This window comes from Microcaecilia unicolor, chromosome 1 (assembly GCF_901765095.1).
Source record: "Microcaecilia unicolor chromosome 1, aMicUni1.1, whole genome shotgun sequence".
NCBI classification, from domain to species: domain Eukaryota; kingdom Metazoa; phylum Chordata; class Amphibia; order Gymnophiona; family Siphonopidae; genus Microcaecilia; species Microcaecilia unicolor.
The window spans coordinates 41,831,119-41,852,422 of NC_044031.1; the positions used below are offsets into that span (position 1 = coordinate 41,831,119).

The following is a 21,304-nucleotide window of genomic DNA, read 5'->3' on the forward strand; positions in this document are numbered from 1 at the left end:
AGAAAATGCCAATAGAGTACTACCTAATACACCAATCCTATTCCCTATTTGGAATAACATATGAAATTCAGTATTATATAGTGTTAAGGGACATGCTCCCACTAAGAGAGGAACTCTGCTTGGCAATATGACCCCTAGCAATGTCAGAACATACCACTAGAGGTCAGGCACTAGTGGCAGGAGCAAGTGGCTATTGCTCCAGCCTCCCAACCAAGGCAAGTGTGTGTATGTTGGGGGGGGGGAGGGGGGGAGGGGTGAAGGGTCGAGGAGGGAAAGTGAGTGTTTAGGGCTCACTTGGGATGTCTTCTGGATGGTGGAGACTTCAGGGCCTATTTAGGCCTCTAAGCATTTTTTTTTTCTAGGCGGGGGTGTATTTAATTTTCACACACTATCAGGAAAGGGAAAAAAAACAATACGTGATGCAGGAAACAGTAGAAGATTCCTGTGGCAGTGTGTGCTCTTTTTTTTCTGTCAGTAATTTTTTAACACAGCAGTAATTTGCATGCCATTTGTTTACTGTAAAGGTTTCAGCACATGGGCTAGGAAACAGCTCATACAGTTCTACAGTACAGCTTACTACATCGTTCCCTCAGTCTTTAGCTGTGATCATCGTCCTTCATCGACAAGCACATCCATTTTTCTTCTTTGAAACCTGGGTCTTAACTTCATAAATGGTTCCATTTTTCACAATAGAGGATTATGCTGATTGTCTTTTATTCATGTTCACCTTGACTAACTGTAAGCTCTAGAAAGCAGGGACTGCTTTTATGTGTGTTTGCACAGCACTCTGTATATCTAATCATATGCCATCATAAAATGAAGACAGTGTTGTGCAAACATGTTCATTTTCTGATGTTTAACCTACTACAGTAATCTTTTCACTATAGAATATCATACTTTTATATACACACTCAAATGAGTAACAAAAATGTCACCTCATTTGTGTTTGGCACCCCTTCATTGATGTCTTCATCCCTCACTTCATGCCTCTAAGCCAAGTGTAAACCACAGCAATTCTTTGGGTGGACTGGGGCTGGAATTGTCACACTCACCGTCTCAGGGGGTGGGGTGGGTGGAGCAGAACTCCACTCATTCCATACTGGCACAGGAAGAAAACTTGGGTCAGGTTATACCCCAAGCATCACCCTGTGACAGCTGAACTGGAAGGGGTTAAAATGGGCAAGGGGCAGCAGATCCAAAAGTTCCTGTAAATGAAGGCTTATGGGACCACTGCACCCACAGGGGCTGATTCCCACTGAGCTAAAGGAGCAGTAGGAAACTGCAAAAATCAAACACATCTGTATAGATTCCTAAGAGCACTGGCATGCATCACTTACATGTGGACCTGAAACCTGCTCAGACCATCCCTTCTGCCTAGCATTAATCAGTACAGAAAGAGATTCTTCTGCTTCCTCAGCTGACCTGTCATTCTAACACCATTTTGCATTTCTTCTCCAGTCCCCTGAGTGCTGCCCTTCAGGAAAGCTTCCACTCTTGGCCCTCGCAGCCAAACGTTCTGGGCTTCTGTCGCCTCGCTACCTTTTACTGTGGGCTCCCTTATGCTATGAGGGTTAGAAGGGATTTTGAATTTTGCTCATGCCTTTTCAGTAGTGGTGAAAAACAATCAAGTACAGTAGATATCTGTCTCCAATCTAAGTTTGTACCTAATGTAATAGAAGGTTAAATGATTTACAGGAGCAACAGTGGGATTTGAACCCAGACTTTCCTGGTTTTCAGCTCACTGCTCTAACCGTTAGCCTTCTTCTCCTCCACTAGATTGCTGCCTCTCCTTCTTACTCAGTACTGCCCCCCTGTTCCTTACACCCTGGAATCATACCCCATTTCTGACCACTCTCCCCTTCAGGATCCCAGTTAACTCCATTGTGCTTGTGGTATCCTGGAGGGGTTGTCCCGCTAGGAAACATAATGTGGTGCTCCAAGCTTCCATCCCCCTTGAAAGATCTACCCACCCTGAGACATATCCCAGCTCTGATAGAAATAAAACACCTACCCACCTAACAGGTCAACTCCATAGTATTAAGCCTTGATTATTCTTTGTAGCATTCTCAATGCCCTGAAGGCCACCATTATTAGTACAGCTACATGGACCCTGTTTTGGGGATGTCTCTAAATGGGTGGGTTTTGCACATACCATGACAAGAATAAACCTCAATCTTAAGCTAGGGAATGGTGGGCAGGGTCAGCAGAACATCCTTTTTGTTTGAGAGTATCAAACCAAGCTGGGTCCTTATTCCCTCCTTTCCCTGGCAGATGATAGCTTATGGGATAAAAATGTGGCAAAATGCCATGGCCCCTATGCCTACTCCATTCCACTGTCGATGTAGGTACAGTCTCAGCCTCTCAGATTTCCTACTAGTACTCTTCTAAATTGTGCCAAAGAGGGTACGATAGACATGGGCAGCACATTCAAGGTGGGTGTCTTCTAGTGATTAGGAAACCATATTTCTTGAATGTCAAATTTTTTTCATCAGATTCTAGACATTTATGTCATCTCCCCTCCACTGTGATGGCTCCTCTGATGCTGGGAGAGATCTGACATCTGGCCAAAAGTCTGCTGACAGTCTGTGCATTTATACAGTTTTTCTCCAATGTGTATCCTTTGATGCTGCATCAGATCAAAGGTTTGTGTGAAGCACTGCCCACACTGGCTACAGGTATAGACTCTTTCTCCCCTGTGTGGCTCCTGAGGTGTGGAGAGGTCTATCAGTGTGCTGAATCCCATAGCGTAGCCGCTGGGCTGCTCTAGGCTCATCCGCGTATATTTTCGCTCTTGTGCTTTTGAGGTGCTCCAGGTTTGGCTCCTACTACCACGCGGCGAAGTCTTCTCTTTTGCTTCCACCACTTTAACTGTTTTCAGTTTTTCGCCCCGCTCTTTGCTCTGTTTCTCCTTTTGAAGTTTGCTTGGAGACCCAGCATCTGTTGGATTGAAAGGGAACCTCAAAATTACTAACAGATTATGTTAACAGAAAGAAAAAAACTGTACAATACCCGCACCTCACCTGGAACTCATGAGAACATAAGCATTGCCATAATGGGACAGACCGAAGGTCAGTCAAGCCCAGTATCCTGTTTCTAGGAGTGGCCTAGCCAGGTCCAAGCACCTGGCAAGATCCCAGAACAGTAGAACAGATTTTATGCTGCATATCCTAGAAATAACCAGTGGATTTTCCCAAGTTCTTCTTAATAATGGCTTATGGACTTTTCTTTTAGGAAATTATCCAAACCTTTTTTAAACCTGGCTAAGCTAACTGCTTTTACAACATTCACTGGCAATGAATTCTAGCGCTTAATTACACTTTGAGTGAAGAAACATTTTCTCTGATTTGTTTTAAATTTACTGCTTAGTAGCTTCACTGCTTCCACTCCCAAGTCCTTGTATTTTTAGAAAGAGTAAATCTATTCCACTCCACTCAGTATTTTATAGACCTCTATCATATCTCCCTTCAGCCATCTTTTCTCCCAGGGTCACGGTAGGTTTCCTTTGTACTGATTCAGCATGTTCATGTGGTTATCAATTTTTTTTTTAAATATCTTTATAAACAGGCAAACACTCTCTATGTCAATTTTTTCATTGCAAGGTCTGGGGGCCAATGGCAGCCTCCATTAACCCTAAGTGTGGCCAACGGATTCTTCCCCTCCCCATCATACTCTTACTAATGGAACTACATTCATGTCTATTGTTTTGTTTTCTACCTGTACCATTCACCTATCTGTAAACTCCTTCACTTATCTCACAAGACTGAGAGCATGGTGGGAGATTGGGAACTGAGCAGCTCAAATTTGCCGAGTCATGTGGTACCAGAAGAAAACAGAACAGCTGTTCCAGAGGTGGCACCTGCAACGAATCTATGGAGCAGATTATAAGAGCATTAAAAAGCTGGGCGCGACAGCTGAACAATTGATTTTAGACATTCCGGGGTCCTTTAGAGGGCGGAACCGCTTTGAAACATTAATGCTCCGTAAGATGAGCTTACTGGCCAGGAAATGTATCTTACAGTACTGGACAGTCAAGGATCCTCCGGCATACTGGCACTGGAGAAACCAGTTGCATCAGCTGGTGTCGTGGGAGGCTGGAGAATCTAGGTTCTCACAGAAAAAGAGAGTCACATTTTTGGCTGTCTGGGGCCCTTATTTGCAAAATCTAAGCCATAGAGGTGGTAGTTTACTTTTAAATACAGGGTGAACTCCACAGGCTGTTATTGAATGGTTCTCCAGGTCTGGGGTAAAAGGGGGGGTTAAGGAAGGGAATGGGAGAGGGCGGGGGGAGGATAGGTATATTTGATGGGGTAATAAATGTTGGCATAAAATTCACAAATGCTGTATGTTAGTTAGCAATTGTTGTATATTTGGATTGCGGCTGGATGGCCGTTATATGCAGAGCCTGTATGACAATGTTTGTGTTGCTGCAATGTCAATAAAAAACGTTTAAACTAAAAAAAAAAAAAAAGCTTGGCGTGAGGGAGAGCTAGCCCAAAGCGGTGAAAGCGGACTGGTGGGGACAGCAGCGTAACCAGACCAGATATTCTGTATGGGCCCAGTTAACTTGGGTAGGTACTAAGCATTTCTAACCCTCCTCTCCCACCCTACCCCCATATGGAGGTCCAGCATCTCTTTCTCCACCCCCACCCCCCCAAACACATACAGGTCTGTGATGTGTTCCACCCATGTGGCAACAGGAAGTTGTGTCAGAGAAGGCAGGATGTGGCAGAAGGAAGACACCATCCCCCAGGTTCACCAAAGGTAGTCCTACTGCTGAAACACAGTTTGAAGGGTGAAGGAATGGATACTGGACTTTCTGACTGAGGTAGGGGGAGGTCAGGATAAAGAAATGCCAGATGTAGGTGTATGATTAAGGGGTGGGCAAGAAGATACATACCAGATCCCCAGGGCATGGAGAGAGGCACCAATGGGAAAAACAAAACAAAAAACAAAGCAGTAACTGATTGTCCCACCCATATCTACACCCAGGCTGGGGACTGGACAGGGATTGGCATTAGCTGGGATAAAGTTGGAAGAGAGTGCGCTAGGTAACGGGGCTAGAGAATGTGTGGATGGAAGTGGCTTAGGGAAGAGACAAATGAGCATGTGGCAGGGGCAGACCTGACTTAATTAAATGCACCGGATCAGCAGAGCCAACAGTTTCAGAGGGGGAACTCCTCAGGAGAGCCGTGTCACTGAAGGACTGACATCTCACTCCAGTGGACTGTCTGATTTGTCCAGTACGGATCTTGGTTCTCACAGTAAAGCTTTTTTTGCCAACATAACCCTACTAGAAAAACAGCAAGTTTCACTGCCCCAGGTGCTCAGTATTTTGGATGTGTGTGTGGGGGTGGATGCGTGCGTCCTCCGTTGGTCTTATTCCTTGATCTCCCTTTCTGAATTTGTCCTAATATGCTTTATTTCTCAATTTTTTGGTTTCAATTTCTGAAATTAAAAAAAAGCATCCTTTATTATAGTTGCACTCTTGTGTTTAGAGACCTCCTCACCTGTTTATGCTGCATTCATGAGTCATGTGTGTCAGTGTGATGCTTGCACGAGGGAAAGAAGAAGATTCTGATGGGCAGTATAGCAGAACTCAATGTACTTAGAAGTAGCTAAACAGATGGAGCTTTTCATATTCTTTATACATTTATTTCAATTCAGAAATTAAACAAAATCTGAAAAATTATATAGACCAATTAATTTGTCTGGTTTTGGGTTTTTTTTTTTTTCCTGTTGGCTGGCTCCATCTTCCCTCATAGTGCATAGCAAGATGTATTTCCCCAAAGAAGAGCAGAATGCAATGCAATGACTTCAGGAATGGACCAACCAGGAAGTGAACACTGCAGCCAACTGTCAAAATATTTCTTTCTGCTACCACAACTCCTAAAGTTCTACCCACATGTCATCGGGTATCTACTCAGGCCCACAGTTCTGGAGGGGGGGGGGGGGGTCTGTGGCCCCTGGAGGAGCAAAGTCACTGTGGTGGCTAAGCTGGACAGGAGAGTGGTTAAAAATAAAGAGGGGGGGGGGAAAGAGGAGAACACCTCCAGGTATCTTAAAAAAAAATGGTCAGGGTACCCTCATAACCAGGGCTGGTGCAAGGTATTGGGTGCCCGTCAGCCTTACACCTCCCCCCCCCTCAAATAATTGTCACTTGTCTTCCAAGACATTGATAATTAAACTCTACAGTCATGATCACCCTATGATAATTCTGCTGCACACTAAGCACAGGATTTCATATTATCGAGTGGAGGAGTAGCCTAGTGGTCAGTGTAGTGGCCTGACATGGGGAACCGGGTTCGATTGCCGCTGCAGCTCATTGTGACTCTAGTCACTTAACGCTCCCTGCCCCAGGTACAAAATACAGAAAGGCGATATATCAAATCCCCCATATATCCTTTTTCAGGGTGGTGACTCCTGCTAGTGTGGAACCTTGCATCATCTTGTTGACGTATGGGTTGCTTTTCCCTATGTGAATCACTTTGCACTTGCTCACATTAAATGTCATCTGCCATTCAGATGCCCAGTCTCATAAGCTCCTTTTGCTACTCAGAAAACGTGATGGCAAATTAAGGCTACGTGGCCTATCCAATATCTCCTCCTCTCCCTAAGAGATCCCACATACGATTATACACACACATAACCGTGGTGACTTTCAGCTCTTGCCAAGGTTACAGACAGGGCTGGGCCAACTATTAGGCAAGACAATGCAGTCGCCTAGGGCAGTAGTATTCTAGTGAGCAGCGAAAAGCAGCTGCGGTCAAAGTAAACAGTAAGCCAGTGGTTCCCAAAACCTGGTCCTGGAGGCATCCCAGTCAGTCAGGGTTTCAGGATACCCACAATGAATATTCATGAGAGAGATTTGCATGCACTGCCTCCACTTGTGGATATCCTGAAAACCTGACTGGCGAGGGTGCCTGCAGGACCAGGTTTGGGAACCACTGCAGTAAGCCATACAAACTCAAAGAATCATCAGAATGCAACTTTAGCTGCAAAATGAAGTTTAATATTTAAACGGACAATGTTCTATTATGTGTTTTTGTAGAATTATCATAGGGTGATCAAATCCAGAACCTCTAGGGCAGCATTTTCCGAAGTGCTACCCATTCCAAGTGCAGGGCCCAAAAAACAGGCAGGGCTCTGCAGTCTCAATGCGTGATGAGGTGAGGTGCAGGGAGGAGGGTTTTTATATTTGTAAGGAACTGGGCAACATTCTGGGGAAGGGGGAGCCGATTTCAGAAGGGTGGGCTCCGCCTTAACCAGGGTGGGACCAGGCTGCTGGCATCGGCATTTAAAAAGGAGAGAGAGCAGCTTTTAAACTAGAACCTTGGGGAAGGCCGACAGTCATTCAAAAACGCATGGTTTGGAACAAGGTATCTTTCAAAGATTACCATCAAAACAGGGAAGATAGGGTATCCCAATAACGAGGTCGCAAAAGAGACCATAGTAGATCAGGTGACCTTAAATTAAAATCAGACAAAAGACTGCAAATTAACATTGTCAACTAATGAGCAAGATGTAAATAGGAACAACAAACACAGTTTGAAATGTCTATACGTGAATGCCAGAAGCCTAAGAAATAAGATGGGAGAGTTAGAATATATGGCACTAAATGAAAAATTAGATATAATAGGCATCTCTGAGACTTGGTGGAAGGGGGATAACCAGTGGGACACTGTCATACCAGGATACAAATTATATTGTAGTGATAGGGTGGATCGAATTGGTGGAGAGGTAGCTTTGTATGTTAAGAAGGGTCTGCTGGAAACAAAATACATCTTGGAATCTCTATGGACAGAAATTCCATGTGTAAAGGGGAAAAGGATAGTGATAGGAGTGTATTACAATCCACCTGGCCAGGATGAACAGATGGATGTAGAAATATTATCAGAAATTAGGTGGGCTAACAAACTGGGCAACACAATAATAATGGGTTATTTCAATTACCCCAACACTGACAGGGTAAATGTAACATCAGGGCATACTTGGGAGGTAAAATTCCTTGACGAAATCAAGGACTGCTATAAGAGCAGCTGGTACCTAGTCCTTAGTGGAGCGCATGATCTGGTGCAGGAGGTAATGGTGCTGGGGCCACTCGATTACAGTGATCATAATACGATCAGATTTGATACTGGCTTTTATTTATTTATTTTGCTGCATTTATATCCCACATTTTCCCACCTATTTGCAGGCTCAGTGTGGCTTACAATATAATACAACTACAATCACATTGATGGAATAGAGAATCAGAGTATATATAACAGATAAGGTCCATAGGAATATTATGGTAATCATATTAACGGAGAAGAATTTTTAGTGTGCATTAAAAATAGGCGTGCACTAAACGCTAAAGATGCCAATGTATTCCTATGGGCATCTTTTGCGCTTAGCGAGTGCCTATTTTTAACACGCACGGGGTCTCTTAGGCACACTGGCGTTTTTAACGTGCATTAAAAATAGGTACATGCTAAATGCTAAAGACGCCAATGTATTCCTATAGGCGTCTTTAACGCTTAGCGTGAGCCTATTTTTAACACGCACTAAAAACACCAGTGCGCCTAAGTAAAAGACCCCCCATAGTAAAACCTTTTTAGGTATATTAAAAGCAAGAAGCCGGCAAAAGAATCAGTTGGACCACTAGATGACTGAAGGGTTAAAGGGGCAATCAGGGAAGACAAAGCCGTAGCGGAGAGATTAAATGAATTCTTTGCTTCGGTCTTCACCGAGGAAGATTTGGGAGAGATACCGATGCCAGAAATAGTATTCAAAGCTGATGAGTCAGAGAAACTGAATAAAATCTCTATAAACCTGGAGGATGCACTGGCACAATTTGACAAACTGAAGAGTAGCAAATCTCCTGGATCAGATGGTATTCATCCCGGAGTACTGATAGAATTGAAAAATGAACTTGCAGAACTATTGTTAGTACTACTACTATAAATCATTTCTATAGCGCTACCAGTCATACGCAGCGCTTCACAATTAAAATCTTTAAAATCAAGTGTGGTTCCGGAAGATTGGAGGGTGGCCAATGTAATGCTGATTTTTAAAAAAGGTTCCAGAGGTGATCCAGGAAATTATAGACTAGTGAGCAAAATGGTAGAGACTATTATAAAGAACAAAAGCATGGATTAATGAGACAAAGCCAACATGGATTTAGTGAAGGGAAATCTTGCCTCAGCAATCTATTACAAACATGTGGCTAAAGGTGAGTCGGTTGATATTGTGTATCTGGATTTTCAAAAGGTGTTTGAGAAAGTACCTCATGAAAGACTCCAGAGGAAATTGAAAAGTCATGGGATAGGATTTAGAGTCCTGTTGTGGATTAAAAACTGGTTAAAAGATAGACAGTAGGGTTAAATGGGCAGTATTCTTAATGGCGAAGGGTAGATAGTGGGGTTCCCCAGGGTCTGTGCTGGGACTGCTGCTTTTTAACATTTATAAATGATCTAGAGATGGGAGTAACTAGTAAGGTAATTAAATTTGATAACACAAAGTTATTCAAAGTTGTTAAATTGCAAGAGGATTGTGAAAAACTACAAGAGGACCTTATGAGACTGGGAATCTAAATGGCAGATAACGTTTAATGTGAGCAGTGATGCATGTGGGAAAAAGAAACTTGAATTAAAGTTATGAGTCACCGACCGGGAAAGGGATCCAGGTGTCGTCGATACGTTGAAACCCTCAGCTCAGTGTGCGGCGGCCACTAATAAAGCTAATAGAATGTTAGGTATTATTAGGAAAGGAATGGAAAACAAAAATGAGGATGTTATAATGCCTTTGTATCGATCCATGGTGTGACTGCACATCGAATATTGTGTTCAATTCTGGCCACCGAATCTCAAAAAAGATAGTGGAATTAGAAAAGGTACAGAGAAGGGCGACGAAAATGATAAAGGGGAGAGGACGACTAGCATATGAGGAAAGGCTAAAGCGGCTAGGGCTCTTCAGCTTGGAGAAAAGGCAGCTGAAAGGTCTATAAAAGAATGAGTGGAGTGCCATGAATAGACATGAATCTCGTTTATTCTTTCCAAAAATACTAAGACTAGGGGGCATGCAATGAAGCTACAAAATAGTAATTTAAAATGAATTGGAGAAAATATTTCTTCACTCAACATGTAATTAAACTTTGGAATTCATTGCCGGTTAGCTTAGCGAGGTTTAAAAAAGGTTTGGATGGCTTCCTAAAGGAAAAGTCCATAGACTTGGGGAAAATACACTGCTTATTTCTAGAATAAACAGCATAAAACGTATTGTATAGTTTTGGGATCTTGCCAGGTATTTGTGACCTGGATTGGCCACTGTTGAAAAGAGGATGCTGGGCTTGATGGACCTTCGGTCTGTCCCAGTATGGCAATACTTAGGTACTTATATACTCTCCCCATTGAGGGTGGCGTGGCACTTAAGTAGAGTTGGATGGACCGTACAGGTCTTTATCTGCCGTCATTTACTATGTTTACTATGAGCCAATGGGCTAGGGAACCCCTCTAAAGCAGGGGATCTCAACCCAGTCCTCAGGACACACCAAGCCAGTCTGGTTTTCAAGATATCCACAACGAACATGCATGAGAGAAATTTGCATGCATTGCCTCCATTGTATGCAAATCTCTCTCATGCATATTTGTTGAGAACCCCTGCTCTAAAGAAAATGCCCCGTAGACTGCAGGTCAAGCAACAAACTGAGCACCTTGCTGCTGTTCCTTCCTTCCCTGCTTCTGTTGTCTCAGACACTCTCTGCTGTGGCTGGGCTCCACGTGTTGTCTCTTTTTCTGATACACGGGCTGCTGCTGTTCCTTCTGCTGCAGCCTGAGCCCCTCTACAGATTCCAATTCCTTGAGAAATGCATCCAGATTTTCAGCTGTTCCGACTTTCCTCCTCTTCCTTAGTTCATCCAGCGTGAGTGGTGATTTACAGTGAGGAAAGAGCTAGAGGGAAGCATAGTGAGTGTGTCCATTAGTAAAAAGGAAGGGGTGGTATGACGTTTACAACAGGACATATAGAACTCAAACATCGTCTCATGGCCTTTAAGTCCCTTAACTGCATGGGAGCAACTGGATTTAAAAAAAAAAAAATCAGGTTGCTCTATTTATGCTTGACATCCACATGCTGGTCAAAGCTCTTCAGTAGTTTACAGAACTATAAAAACAAGCAATAATCAATTTATAATGTCATCTCCTACATAAATGATGAGTGACCGACGTGCCCCGCATGCGCAGAACAGCACAGCTGTTCTGCGCATGCATCAGTACATGCCGCGACCACCACCGTCGACTGCACAACAAACTCCACCCCCGGACTCACCAAACGATCCCGCCCCCCTCACAAACAACCTCCAACCACAAAACACTCCAGCCTCCCTCAAAAAAACCCTGCAAAAACCCGCAAAGCCTCCGTGAAGGACAAAATACATTCCCTACCCCTGTGACCATAAACTATCCTCGCCGCCGCTCACTCCTCCCTCCGTGATGGACACCATACTCCCGCCCCTCCTCACAAACTTTGCCCATCCGGACTCACCAAACGATACCGCCCCCCTCACAAACAACCTCCACCCACCCGGACCCGCAAAACTCTACAGGCACCTTTACAAACGACATCCAACAACCTGCAACCCTCCGTGAAGGACAAAATCAATTGCCCTACCCCCGTGTCCAGCAACCATCATCGCCGCCGCTTACTCCTCCCTCTATGATTGACAGCATTCACTGACATGTCAGCGTCTCTTGCCTCCGTCTTAAAGCACGGCAGAACGATGCAACGCTTTAACACGGAAACCTTACACGCTGACATGTCCGTTTAGGAGGACCCGGCACGGAAGAAGGAGGGAGCGTGACAAAAGAGGGTTCCAGGACATCGGGGGAGGGCAAGGGAGACAGGAAAGCTACTGCATAGCGGTGAGGCAAAGAGACTCAAACTTTCACTCGCGCACACACACACACACACACACACAAGCTGACACACATTAGCTCTGTCTGCTAACCCCCCCCCCCCCCCCCAGAGGCAAGGAACACCCCCTCTATGACTTTGCAACCCCCCCCTCTCTGTCATTCTGACACACACACTCGCTCCCACACTCCCAGTTACCCCCCCCCCCCCACCTCATGCAGGCTCTGCCCATTAGGCTCTGTGACACACACACACACTCATGCAGGCTTCCAGTGTGCCAGCCCCGCCATCCCTCTGTCAATGTCACACTGATACAGCACACCTCTCAAACCCTACCACTTCACCACCCCCACCACCCCTCATTCTCACACATACACACGATCTCTCCAACTTTGCCAATCCCGCCCCCCCCCCCGTCACTCTCACACACACACAGTGTCTCACAGACACACACACTGATGCAGCTCAACCCCCCCCCTCTCTGTCATTCTGACACACACACACTCCCAGTTACCCCCCCTCTCACTTACACATATACACACGACCTGTCTCTGTGACACACACACATACTCATGCAATGCAGGCTTCCAGTTTGCCAGCCCTGCCATCCCTCTGTTAATGTCACACTGATACAGCACACCTCTGAACCCCACACCAAACCCCCCACAACCCCTACCCCCCTCTCAATCTGATACATACACACAATCTTTAAAAAATAAATTTCACACACACACACTCACTGTGACACACACACGCCACACCCTAAAAACTAGCCAACCCGGCACAACACCAGCCCCCCTTCCCCCGGCACCCCCCCCCCAACCACCATCTCACAACGCAACCCCAACCAAGCACACCGCCACCCCCTACAACTACACCAAACAAGACACCCCCCACACCACCTCACCCTAACATTTTTAAACACACACACAAACTGGATCACACACACACACAACCTCAAACTTCACATAACAAAAAAACACTTTCACACATACACACACTCTCTCACTGTGATACACATACCCCACACCCTCCAAAGAACCAAACCTGGCCCACCAACATCAATTTGTACATTACATTTCTGTAAAAAATAAAACTTGCCCGTTTTAATGGGCTTAACGGCTTGTCATTATCTCTCTATATAAAAGGCAACACCAACGTTCTATGAAGCCTCCAGCCGGAAAACATTGCTAGCCCCCGTTTCACTTGCATCAGAAACGGGGCTTTTTTACTAGTATAAAATAAATTTAAAATATTAAAACAAGCAATACATAATCACAGTTATAAAACATAATCTGTATAATATTGCATTTCCCTCTTCATAGAAATCCAGGACTGGTCCCCTCTTGGAACTGGGCAACTTTGCAGCTCTGGACATTTGGATCCAATTTCTTTTCGGAACAGGTTAATGCAGTCCTTATTTTACCCTACTGCCTTGCTGGAACATGTAGTCCTAACTGTCCTAAGCAAAGCAGAACTACAAGTTAATGCATGCAACAGAGAAAAGCAGGACGGATCATCCTGTCCTTGAAAAAAAAAACAAACAAACCACCCTTGGCAACCCCAAGCACAGGAGTAAACCACCAAAAGCCAGCTGGTCTAGAAACTGGTTGAGAGATTAAACTTGTGATGCTAGTTAACGGAGCTTACTCAAGAGACGAAAGGTGATTAGCGGAGTTCCTCAGGGCCGGCCTTGTTTAACAACTTTGGGAGTGACCATGCAGAACAGTTAGGAGGAAAAGTTACTATAAGATGAGATTTTTGGGCCCGGAGTCAGCTTGTAAACACAGACCTGCCCCCTCCCCCCGCATTTACTTCTATAGTGGATTTTTTTTTCTTCCTCGGCGCAGCGTCAAAGTCCTTGTCTTCCCCTGCATGGCAGGGCTCTGCAGATACTTGAGCTGTGTGGTGCAGGAAGTTGGGGAAGTTTCACGGTTTAAGTCCCACGACACTTCCCTCAACTTCCTGCATGGCGCAGCTCAAATATCTGCAGAACCAGGCTGTGCAGGAGAAGACAAAGACTTTGATGCTGCACCGAGGAAGGAGAAAAACTCCGCTGTAGTGGTAAATGAGGGGGAGGGGGAGAGAAAGTGGGGGAGAGGCTGGGGAGGGGGGGACATGTTGTCCTCAGTGTTCCCCAACCAGGGCCGTGCCGATGCGGTAAGCAGGGTAAGCGCCGCAGGGGGGCGCCCACCTCTGGAGGGCGCCGCCGCGGTGCTTACTCTCGCCCCGCGCCGCCGAGGCCTTTAAATCTTTTACCTGGTCGCAGCAGCGTCAGTGAAAGCGCTGCCGACGTCTCCCTTCCCTTGCACTCATTGGTTCCCTCAGTGTCCCGCCTTCTAGAAGAAGGCGGACACTGAGGGAACCAAGAGCGCGAAGGGAGATGTCGGCAGCGCTCCGCTTTCACTGACGCTGCTGCGACCGGAAGTAAAAGATTTAAAGGCCCCAGGGTGCGGAGGAAAGAGCAGAGGCATAGGCGCCCCGTATAAGAGGCTTGGGGAGGCTAAGCCTCCCCAGCCCAACCATGACCTTTAAAACCGGCTCCGGTCCCCACCTGGCAGTGTTGACGGCGTCCCCTGTGCCTTTGAGCAGCTTACCGGCACACGCAGCACTTCTCTTGTTTCTCCTCTTCGTTGCCGTCGCGTCGTCCCACCCCCCCACTTCACGCGATTTGCGAACCGCGCTGCCGCTTAGCACTGCTTAAAAAAAAAAATTTACACGTCAGCAGGAACAGGCTGCTTCAGCCAATCCCAGGAGCCTTCCTTCAGCCCTTGGGCGGAACACGCTGAAGGAAGGCCCCTGGGATTGGCTGAAGCAGCCTGTTCCTGCTGATGTGTAATTTTTTTTTAAGCAGTGCTAAGCGGTTCGCGAATCGCGTGAAGGGAGAGGACAATTTGCTGGAAATGGAGGGGAAGGGAGAGAGAGGAGGATTGCTGGTTATGGATGGAGGAGGGAAGGGCAGAGAGGGACAAGGATGGACATGGGGGCCCACGGAGAGGACAATTTGCTGGAAATGGAGGGGAGGGGAGAGAGGAGGATTGCTGGCTATGGATGGAGGAGGGAAGGGCAGAGGGGGACAAGGATGGACATGGGGGCCCAGGGAGAGGACAATTTGCTGGAAATGGAGGGGAAGGGAGAGAGAGGAGGATTGCTGGTTATGGATGGAGGAGGGAAGGGCAGAGAGGGACAAGGATGGACATGGGGGCCCACGGAGAGGACAATTTGCTGGAAATGGAGGGGAGGGGAGAGAGGAGGATTGCTGGCTATGGATGGAGGAGGGAAGGGCAGAGGGGGACAAGGATGGACATGGGGGCCCAGGGAGAGGACAATTTGCTGGAAATGGAGGGGAGGGGAGAGAGGAGGATTGCTGGCTATGGATGGAGGAGGGAAGGGCAGAGGGGGACAAGGATGGACATGGGGGCCCAGGGAGAGGACAATTTGCTGGAAATGGAGGGGAGGGGAGAGAGGAGGATTGCTGGCTATGGATGGAGGAGGGAAGGGCAGAGGGGGACAAGGATGGACATGGGGGCCCAGGGAGAGGACAATTTGCTGGAAATGGAGGGGAGGGGAGAGAGGAGGATTGCTGGCTATGGATGGAGGAGGGAAGGGCAGAGAGGGACAAGGATGGACATGGGGGCCCACGGAGAGGACAATTTGCTGGAAATGGAGGGGAGGGGAGAGAGGAGGATTGCTGGCTATGGATGGAGGAGGGAAGGGCAGAGGGGGACAAGGATGGACATGGGGGCCCAGGGAGAGGACAATTTGCTGGAAATGGAGGGGAGGGGAGAGAGGAGGATTGCTGGCTATGGATGGAGGAGGGAAGGGCAGAGGGGGACAAGGATGGACATGGGGGCCCAGGGAGAGGACAATTTGCTGGAAATGGAGGGGAGGGGAGAGAGGAGGATTGCTGGCTATGGATGGAGGAGGGAAGGGCAGAGAGGGACAAGGATGGACATGGGGGCCCACGGAGAGGACAATTTGCTGGAAATGGAGGGGAGGGGAGAGAGGAGGATTGCTGGCTATGGATGGAGGGGGGGAGGGCAGAGAGGGACAAGGATGGACATGGGGGCCCACGGAGAGGACAATTTGCTGGAAATGGAGGGGAGGGGAGAGAGGAGGATTGCTGGCTATGGATGGAGGAGGGAAGGGCAGAGGGGGACAAGGATGGACATGGGGGCCCAGGGAGAGGACAATTTGCTGGAAATGGAGGGGAGAGGAGAGAGGAGGATTGCTGGCTATGGATGGAGGAGGGAAGGGCAGAGAGGGACAAGGATGGACATGGGGGCCCACGGAGAGGACAATTTGCTGGAAATGGAGGGGAGGGGAGAGAGGAGGATTGCTGGCTATGGATGGAGGAGGGAAGGGCAGAGGGGGACAAGGATGGACATGGGGGCCCAGGGAGAGGACAATTTGCTGGAAATGGAGGGGAGGGGAGAGAGGAGGATTGCTGGCTATGGATGGAGGAGGGAAGGGCAGAGAGGGACAAGGATGGACATGGGGGCCCACGGAGAGGACAATTTGCTGGAAATGGAGGGGAGGGGAGAGAGGAGGATTGCTGGCTATGGATGGAGGAGGGAAGGGCAGAGAGGGACAAGGATGGACATGGGGGCCCACGGAGAGGACAATTTGCTGGAAATGGAGGGGAGGGGAGAGAGGAGGATTGCTGGCTATGGATGGAGGAGGGAAGGGCAGAGGGGGACAAGGATGGACATGGGGGCCCAGGGAGAGGACAATTTGCTGGAAATGGAGGGGAGGGGAGAGAGGAGGATTGCTGGCTATGGATGGAGGAGGGAAGGGCAGAGAGGGACAAGGATGGACATGGGGGCCCACGGAGAGGACAATTTGCTGGAAATGGAGGGGAGGGGAGAGAGGAGGATTGCTGGCTATGGATGGAGGAGGGAAGGGCAGAGGGGGACAAGGATGGACATGGGGGCCCAGGGAGAGGACAATTTGCTGGAAATGGAGGGGAGAGGAGAGAGGAGGATTGCTGGCTATGGATGGAGGAGGGAAGGGCAGAGGGGGACAAGGATGGACATGGGGGCCCAGGGAGAGGACAATTTGCTGGAAATGGAGGGGAGGGGAGAGAGGAGGATTGCTGGTTATGGATGGAGGAGGGAAGGGCAGAGAGGGACAAGGATGGACATGGGGGCCCAGGGAGAGGACAATTTGCTGGAAATGGAGGGGAAGGGAGAGAGAGGAGGATTGCTGGCTATGGATGGAGGAGGGAAGGGCAGAGGGGGACAAGGATGGACATGGGGGCCCAGGGAGAGGACAATTTGCTGGAAATGGAGGGGAGGGGAGAGAGGAGGATTGCTGGCTATGGATGGAGGAGGGAAGGGCAGAGAGGGACAAGGATGGACATGGGGGCCCACGGAGAGGACAATTTGCTGGAAATGGAGGGGAGGGGAGAGAGGAGGATTGCTGGCTATGGATGGAGGAGGGAAGGGCAGAGAGGGACAAGGATGGACATGGGGGCCCACGGAGAGGACAATTTGCTGGAAATGGAGGGGAGGGGAGAGAGGAGGATTGCTGGCTATGGATGGAGGAGGGAAGGGCAGAGGGGGACAAGGATGGACATGGGGGCCCAGGGAGAGGACAATTTGCTGGAAATGGAGGGGAGAGGAGAGAGGAGGATTGCTGGCTATGGATGGAGGAGGGAAGGGCAGAGAGGGACAAGGATGGACATGGGGGCCCAGGGAGAGGACAATTTGCTGGAAATGGAGGGGAGGGGAGAGAGGAGGATTGCTGGCTATGGATGGAGGAGGGAAGGGCAGAGGGGGACAAGGATGGACATGGGGGCCCAGGGAGAGGACAATTTGCTGGAAATGGAGGGGAGAGGAGAGAGGAGGATTGCTGGCTATGGATGGAGGAGGGAAGGGCAGAGAGGGACAAGGATGGACATGGGGGCCCACGGAGAGGACAATTTGCTGGAAATGGAGGGGAGGGGAGAGAGGAGGATTGCTGGCTATGGATGGAGGAGGGAAGGGCAGAGAGGGACAAGGATGGACATGGATGGGAGGACAGGACCCAGGGAGAGAGAAGAAATTGCTGGAAATGGATCTAGAGCAAGAAATGAAGAAGAAAGGAGGAAAGTAAAGAAATAAATGGAAAGGAAGCCCTGGAAATGGAGTTAAGAGGACAGATAGCAGCAGACTCAGATACTGGGCCAGCATGATCGGAAAAAGAAAGTCACCAGACAACAAAGGTAGAAAAAAATCATTTTATTTTCATTTTAGCGTTTGGAATATGTCTACTTTGAGAATTTACATCTGCTATCTTATTTTGCAATGTATAGCAATTTGTTTCTAAGAATATTGCTGACAATTCCTGTCAGTGTAGCAAGTGGTGAGCGATCATTTTCACCGGGGGGGGGGGGGGGGGGGGGGGGGGGGCGCCAACTGATAGTCTGCAGGGGGGCGCCAGAGACCCTAGGCACGGCCCTGTCCCCAACACTATGCCCCCCCCCCCACATCCCCAGCTTATACTTGAGAACAGTTTTCTTATCTTTTTCGGGGGAAAACTGTTAGCTTGGCTTATACTGTAATACACTTATATTTGAGTACATATGCTAGTCCTTTTGCAGACAACACTAAGATCTGCAATACAATGCACATCCCAGTGGATGGGACAGAGTGCAAAGTGCTTTGAGAAAGCTCAAGGAGAAATTAGATCTTACCTGCTATTTTCCTTGAGTCTCACCAGCAGAGGGAGACTGAGAACTACTGACACCTGTATAAGGGACTGAGCAACTCTGAACTGCTCAGTATTTCACACAGCCAGGCAGTAACCATAAACCAACCCCCCCACCCCCAGAAAACAGGAAAATAGTTGATACCTCAAAGGGACCACGGAAAAGGAGTGAGCACCAAACAGAAATTAGAAAGTGATGCTTGCAGCTCCCAGACTCCCCGTGACACACACAAAAACACACACATTCTTCCAGGGCAGGGTCCAGGAATGGTCTGGAGATACTCAAGGAAAGTAAATTAGCAGGTAAGATCTAATTTCTCCTTCCTATCGTCTGCTCCAGACCATTCTCAACGAGTGGGAAGTACCAAAGCATGAGTGGGAAAGTCCCTGGAGCAATAAGGAAGCATCAAAAGAAGTGCCCTGCCTAGACTGAACGTCCAACCTGTAATGGTGGACAAAGGAATGCAGAGAAGACCAAGTAGTGGCCCGGCAAATATCCTGCGGAGGAATAAGAGAATGCTCCACCCAAGAGGAAGCCTGAGCCCGTGTAGAGACAGTGCGCCCACAAGACTGCCAGTGCTGTCCTACCACACAGCAAGTAACATCCTCCTTAATCCAGCAAGCGATCAAGGCCTTAGACACTGCCTGTCCTCTTCGTGGTCCCCCAAACAACACAAAAAGACGGTCCGTCGAACGAAAAACCACTGTTCGGTGCACATAGCACTTGAGCAAGCTACCAACAGCCAGCCTATATAAAGAAGATGACTCATCCCGCGAAAAGGAAGGTAAAGATACAGACTGATTGACATGAAAAGGGGAGACTTCCTTAGGCAAAAAAGGATGGAACTAGTCTTAAAGACACCTTTTTACTTAGAGAAAACCAGAAATGGCTCCCTACACGACAAGGCTTGCAACTACGAAATACTCTACGCTGACTTACAGCCACGAAAACCACAACCTTGAGAGAAAGATCCTTAAGGGAGGCCTGCTGCAGAGGCTCAAAAGGCGCCTTAACTAAGGTGACAGCACCAAATTCAAGTCCCAAGGTGGAACAACCAGTCAGACATCCGGATGTAGTGCCAAGGAACGCCCCCGCACCACACCCCAAAAACAAGTCAGCAGCGCTAACTGCATCTGAAGGGAAGACAAGGACAATCCCTTGTCTAATCCACACTGAAGAAAATCCAGAATTTGACTGACTTACCCAAAGGGAAACCACCTCGCTGTCCTCACACCAATCCTCAAAAATACTCCAGACTCGAACATAGGCCAAAGAGGTGGGCCGCTTTCAGGAACTTAAGAGGGTATGAATCACCTTGGAGGAATAACCCTTCTTCAGCAACCGCACCCACTTAACAGCCAAGCCGTAAGCCAGAACCAACCCACATCTGGCATTAGAATGGGGCCCTGCTTCAACAGGATGTCCTGCAGAGGAAGATAAATTGGTTCGTCCACTTGTATCCACACCAGGTCTGCATACCACGGCCTGCATGGCCAGTTGAGGGCCATCAAGACCACCTGACCGCTGTGCACGAGAATGCGCTGAAGAACGCAACCAATGAGCTGCCAAGGGGGAAACAACAGACCCTGAAGAGGCCAGGGTTGAGTCAACGTATCCAACCCCTCCGACAATGGCTCCTTCCTGTGGCTGAAAAACCACAGTGCCTTGGCATTTTTGGCCATGGTCATGAGGTCCATGATCGGAGGACCCCACCTGTCGACTATGACCTGAAAAGCCAAGGGAACCAGACTCTACTCGCCTGGATCCAGATGAAGACGATGGAGGTAGTTTACTCTGCTACATGGGCCGTGGATAGCAACTGCAGGTTCTGTCCCACCCAGGTCATGAGAAGGGTTGTTTCTTGTGCCAACAGAGGGCTCTTTATACCCCTCTGCCGATTGACATATGCGACCCCCATCGCATTGTCCGAGAGGGCTTGAACATCCCGGAAGCGGACTAAGTGTTGAAAAGTTAACAGGGCGAGACATATTGCCTGAGTCTCCAGACAACTACTACTACTTAACATTTCTAGAGCGCTACTAGGGTTACGCAGCGCTGTACAGTTTAACAAAGAAGGACAGTCCCTGCTCGAAGGAGCTTACAATCTAAAGGATGAAATGTCAAGTTGGGGCAGTCAAGATTTCCTGAATAGAGGTGTAGTGGTTAGGTGCCGAAGGCGACATTGAAGAGGTGGGCTTTGAGCAAGGATTTGAAGATGGGCAGGGAGGGGGCCTGGCGTATGGGCTCAGGGAGTTTATTCTAAGCATGGGGTGAGGCGATGGAGAAAGGGCGGAGCCTGGAGTTGGCGGTGGTGGAGAAGGGTACTGAGAGGAAGGATTTGTCTTGATAGACTACCGTGACTCTTCCTCCATCCAGCGCCCCTGAGCCATCTGACTGAGACAATGAGTTCCCCATCTGGACAGTCTGGCATCCATCGTTACCAGCACTCAGTCTGGCAGGTCCGGGGCATGTCCTGACTCAAATAGCACTGGTACAGCTACCATCGAAGGCTGAGACACACTGCCTGGTGAAGCCACGCCCGGCAAGACAGAGTCTCTGACCGAGACCAGGGTGTCAGCAGCACCAACTGACGAGGCCTCATGTGAGCTCTTGCTCATGGTACCACCTCAATGGTCGCCACTATGGATCCTAGAACCTGCAAAATATCCCAAGTAGATGGAGCCCGGATTGTGAGATGGTGGCGAATCTGGGATTTAATCTTCC

The 21,304-nt window shown here is 48.3% G+C and overlaps 1 protein-coding gene across 30 annotated transcripts in view; it reads right to left on the reverse strand.

The window, feature by feature from the left end:
- Positions 1–494: 494 nt before the first annotated feature.
- LOC115465572 (trichohyalin-like) overlaps positions 495–21,304 on the reverse strand; it is a 79,321-nt gene continuing 58,511 nt past the window's right edge. For all 30 annotated transcript variants that reach the window (XM_030196194.1, XM_030196213.1, XM_030196132.1 and 27 more), the window contains 2 exons: positions 10,691–10,928; positions 495–2,937 (listed from right to left, as the gene is read on the reverse strand). In XM_030196194.1, the coding sequence (XP_030052054.1) occupies positions 2,504–2,937; positions 10,691–10,928 (672 nt within the window). In that variant the 3' untranslated portion in view covers positions 495–2,503. The remainder of the gene's footprint in view (positions 2,938–10,690; positions 10,929–21,304) is intronic.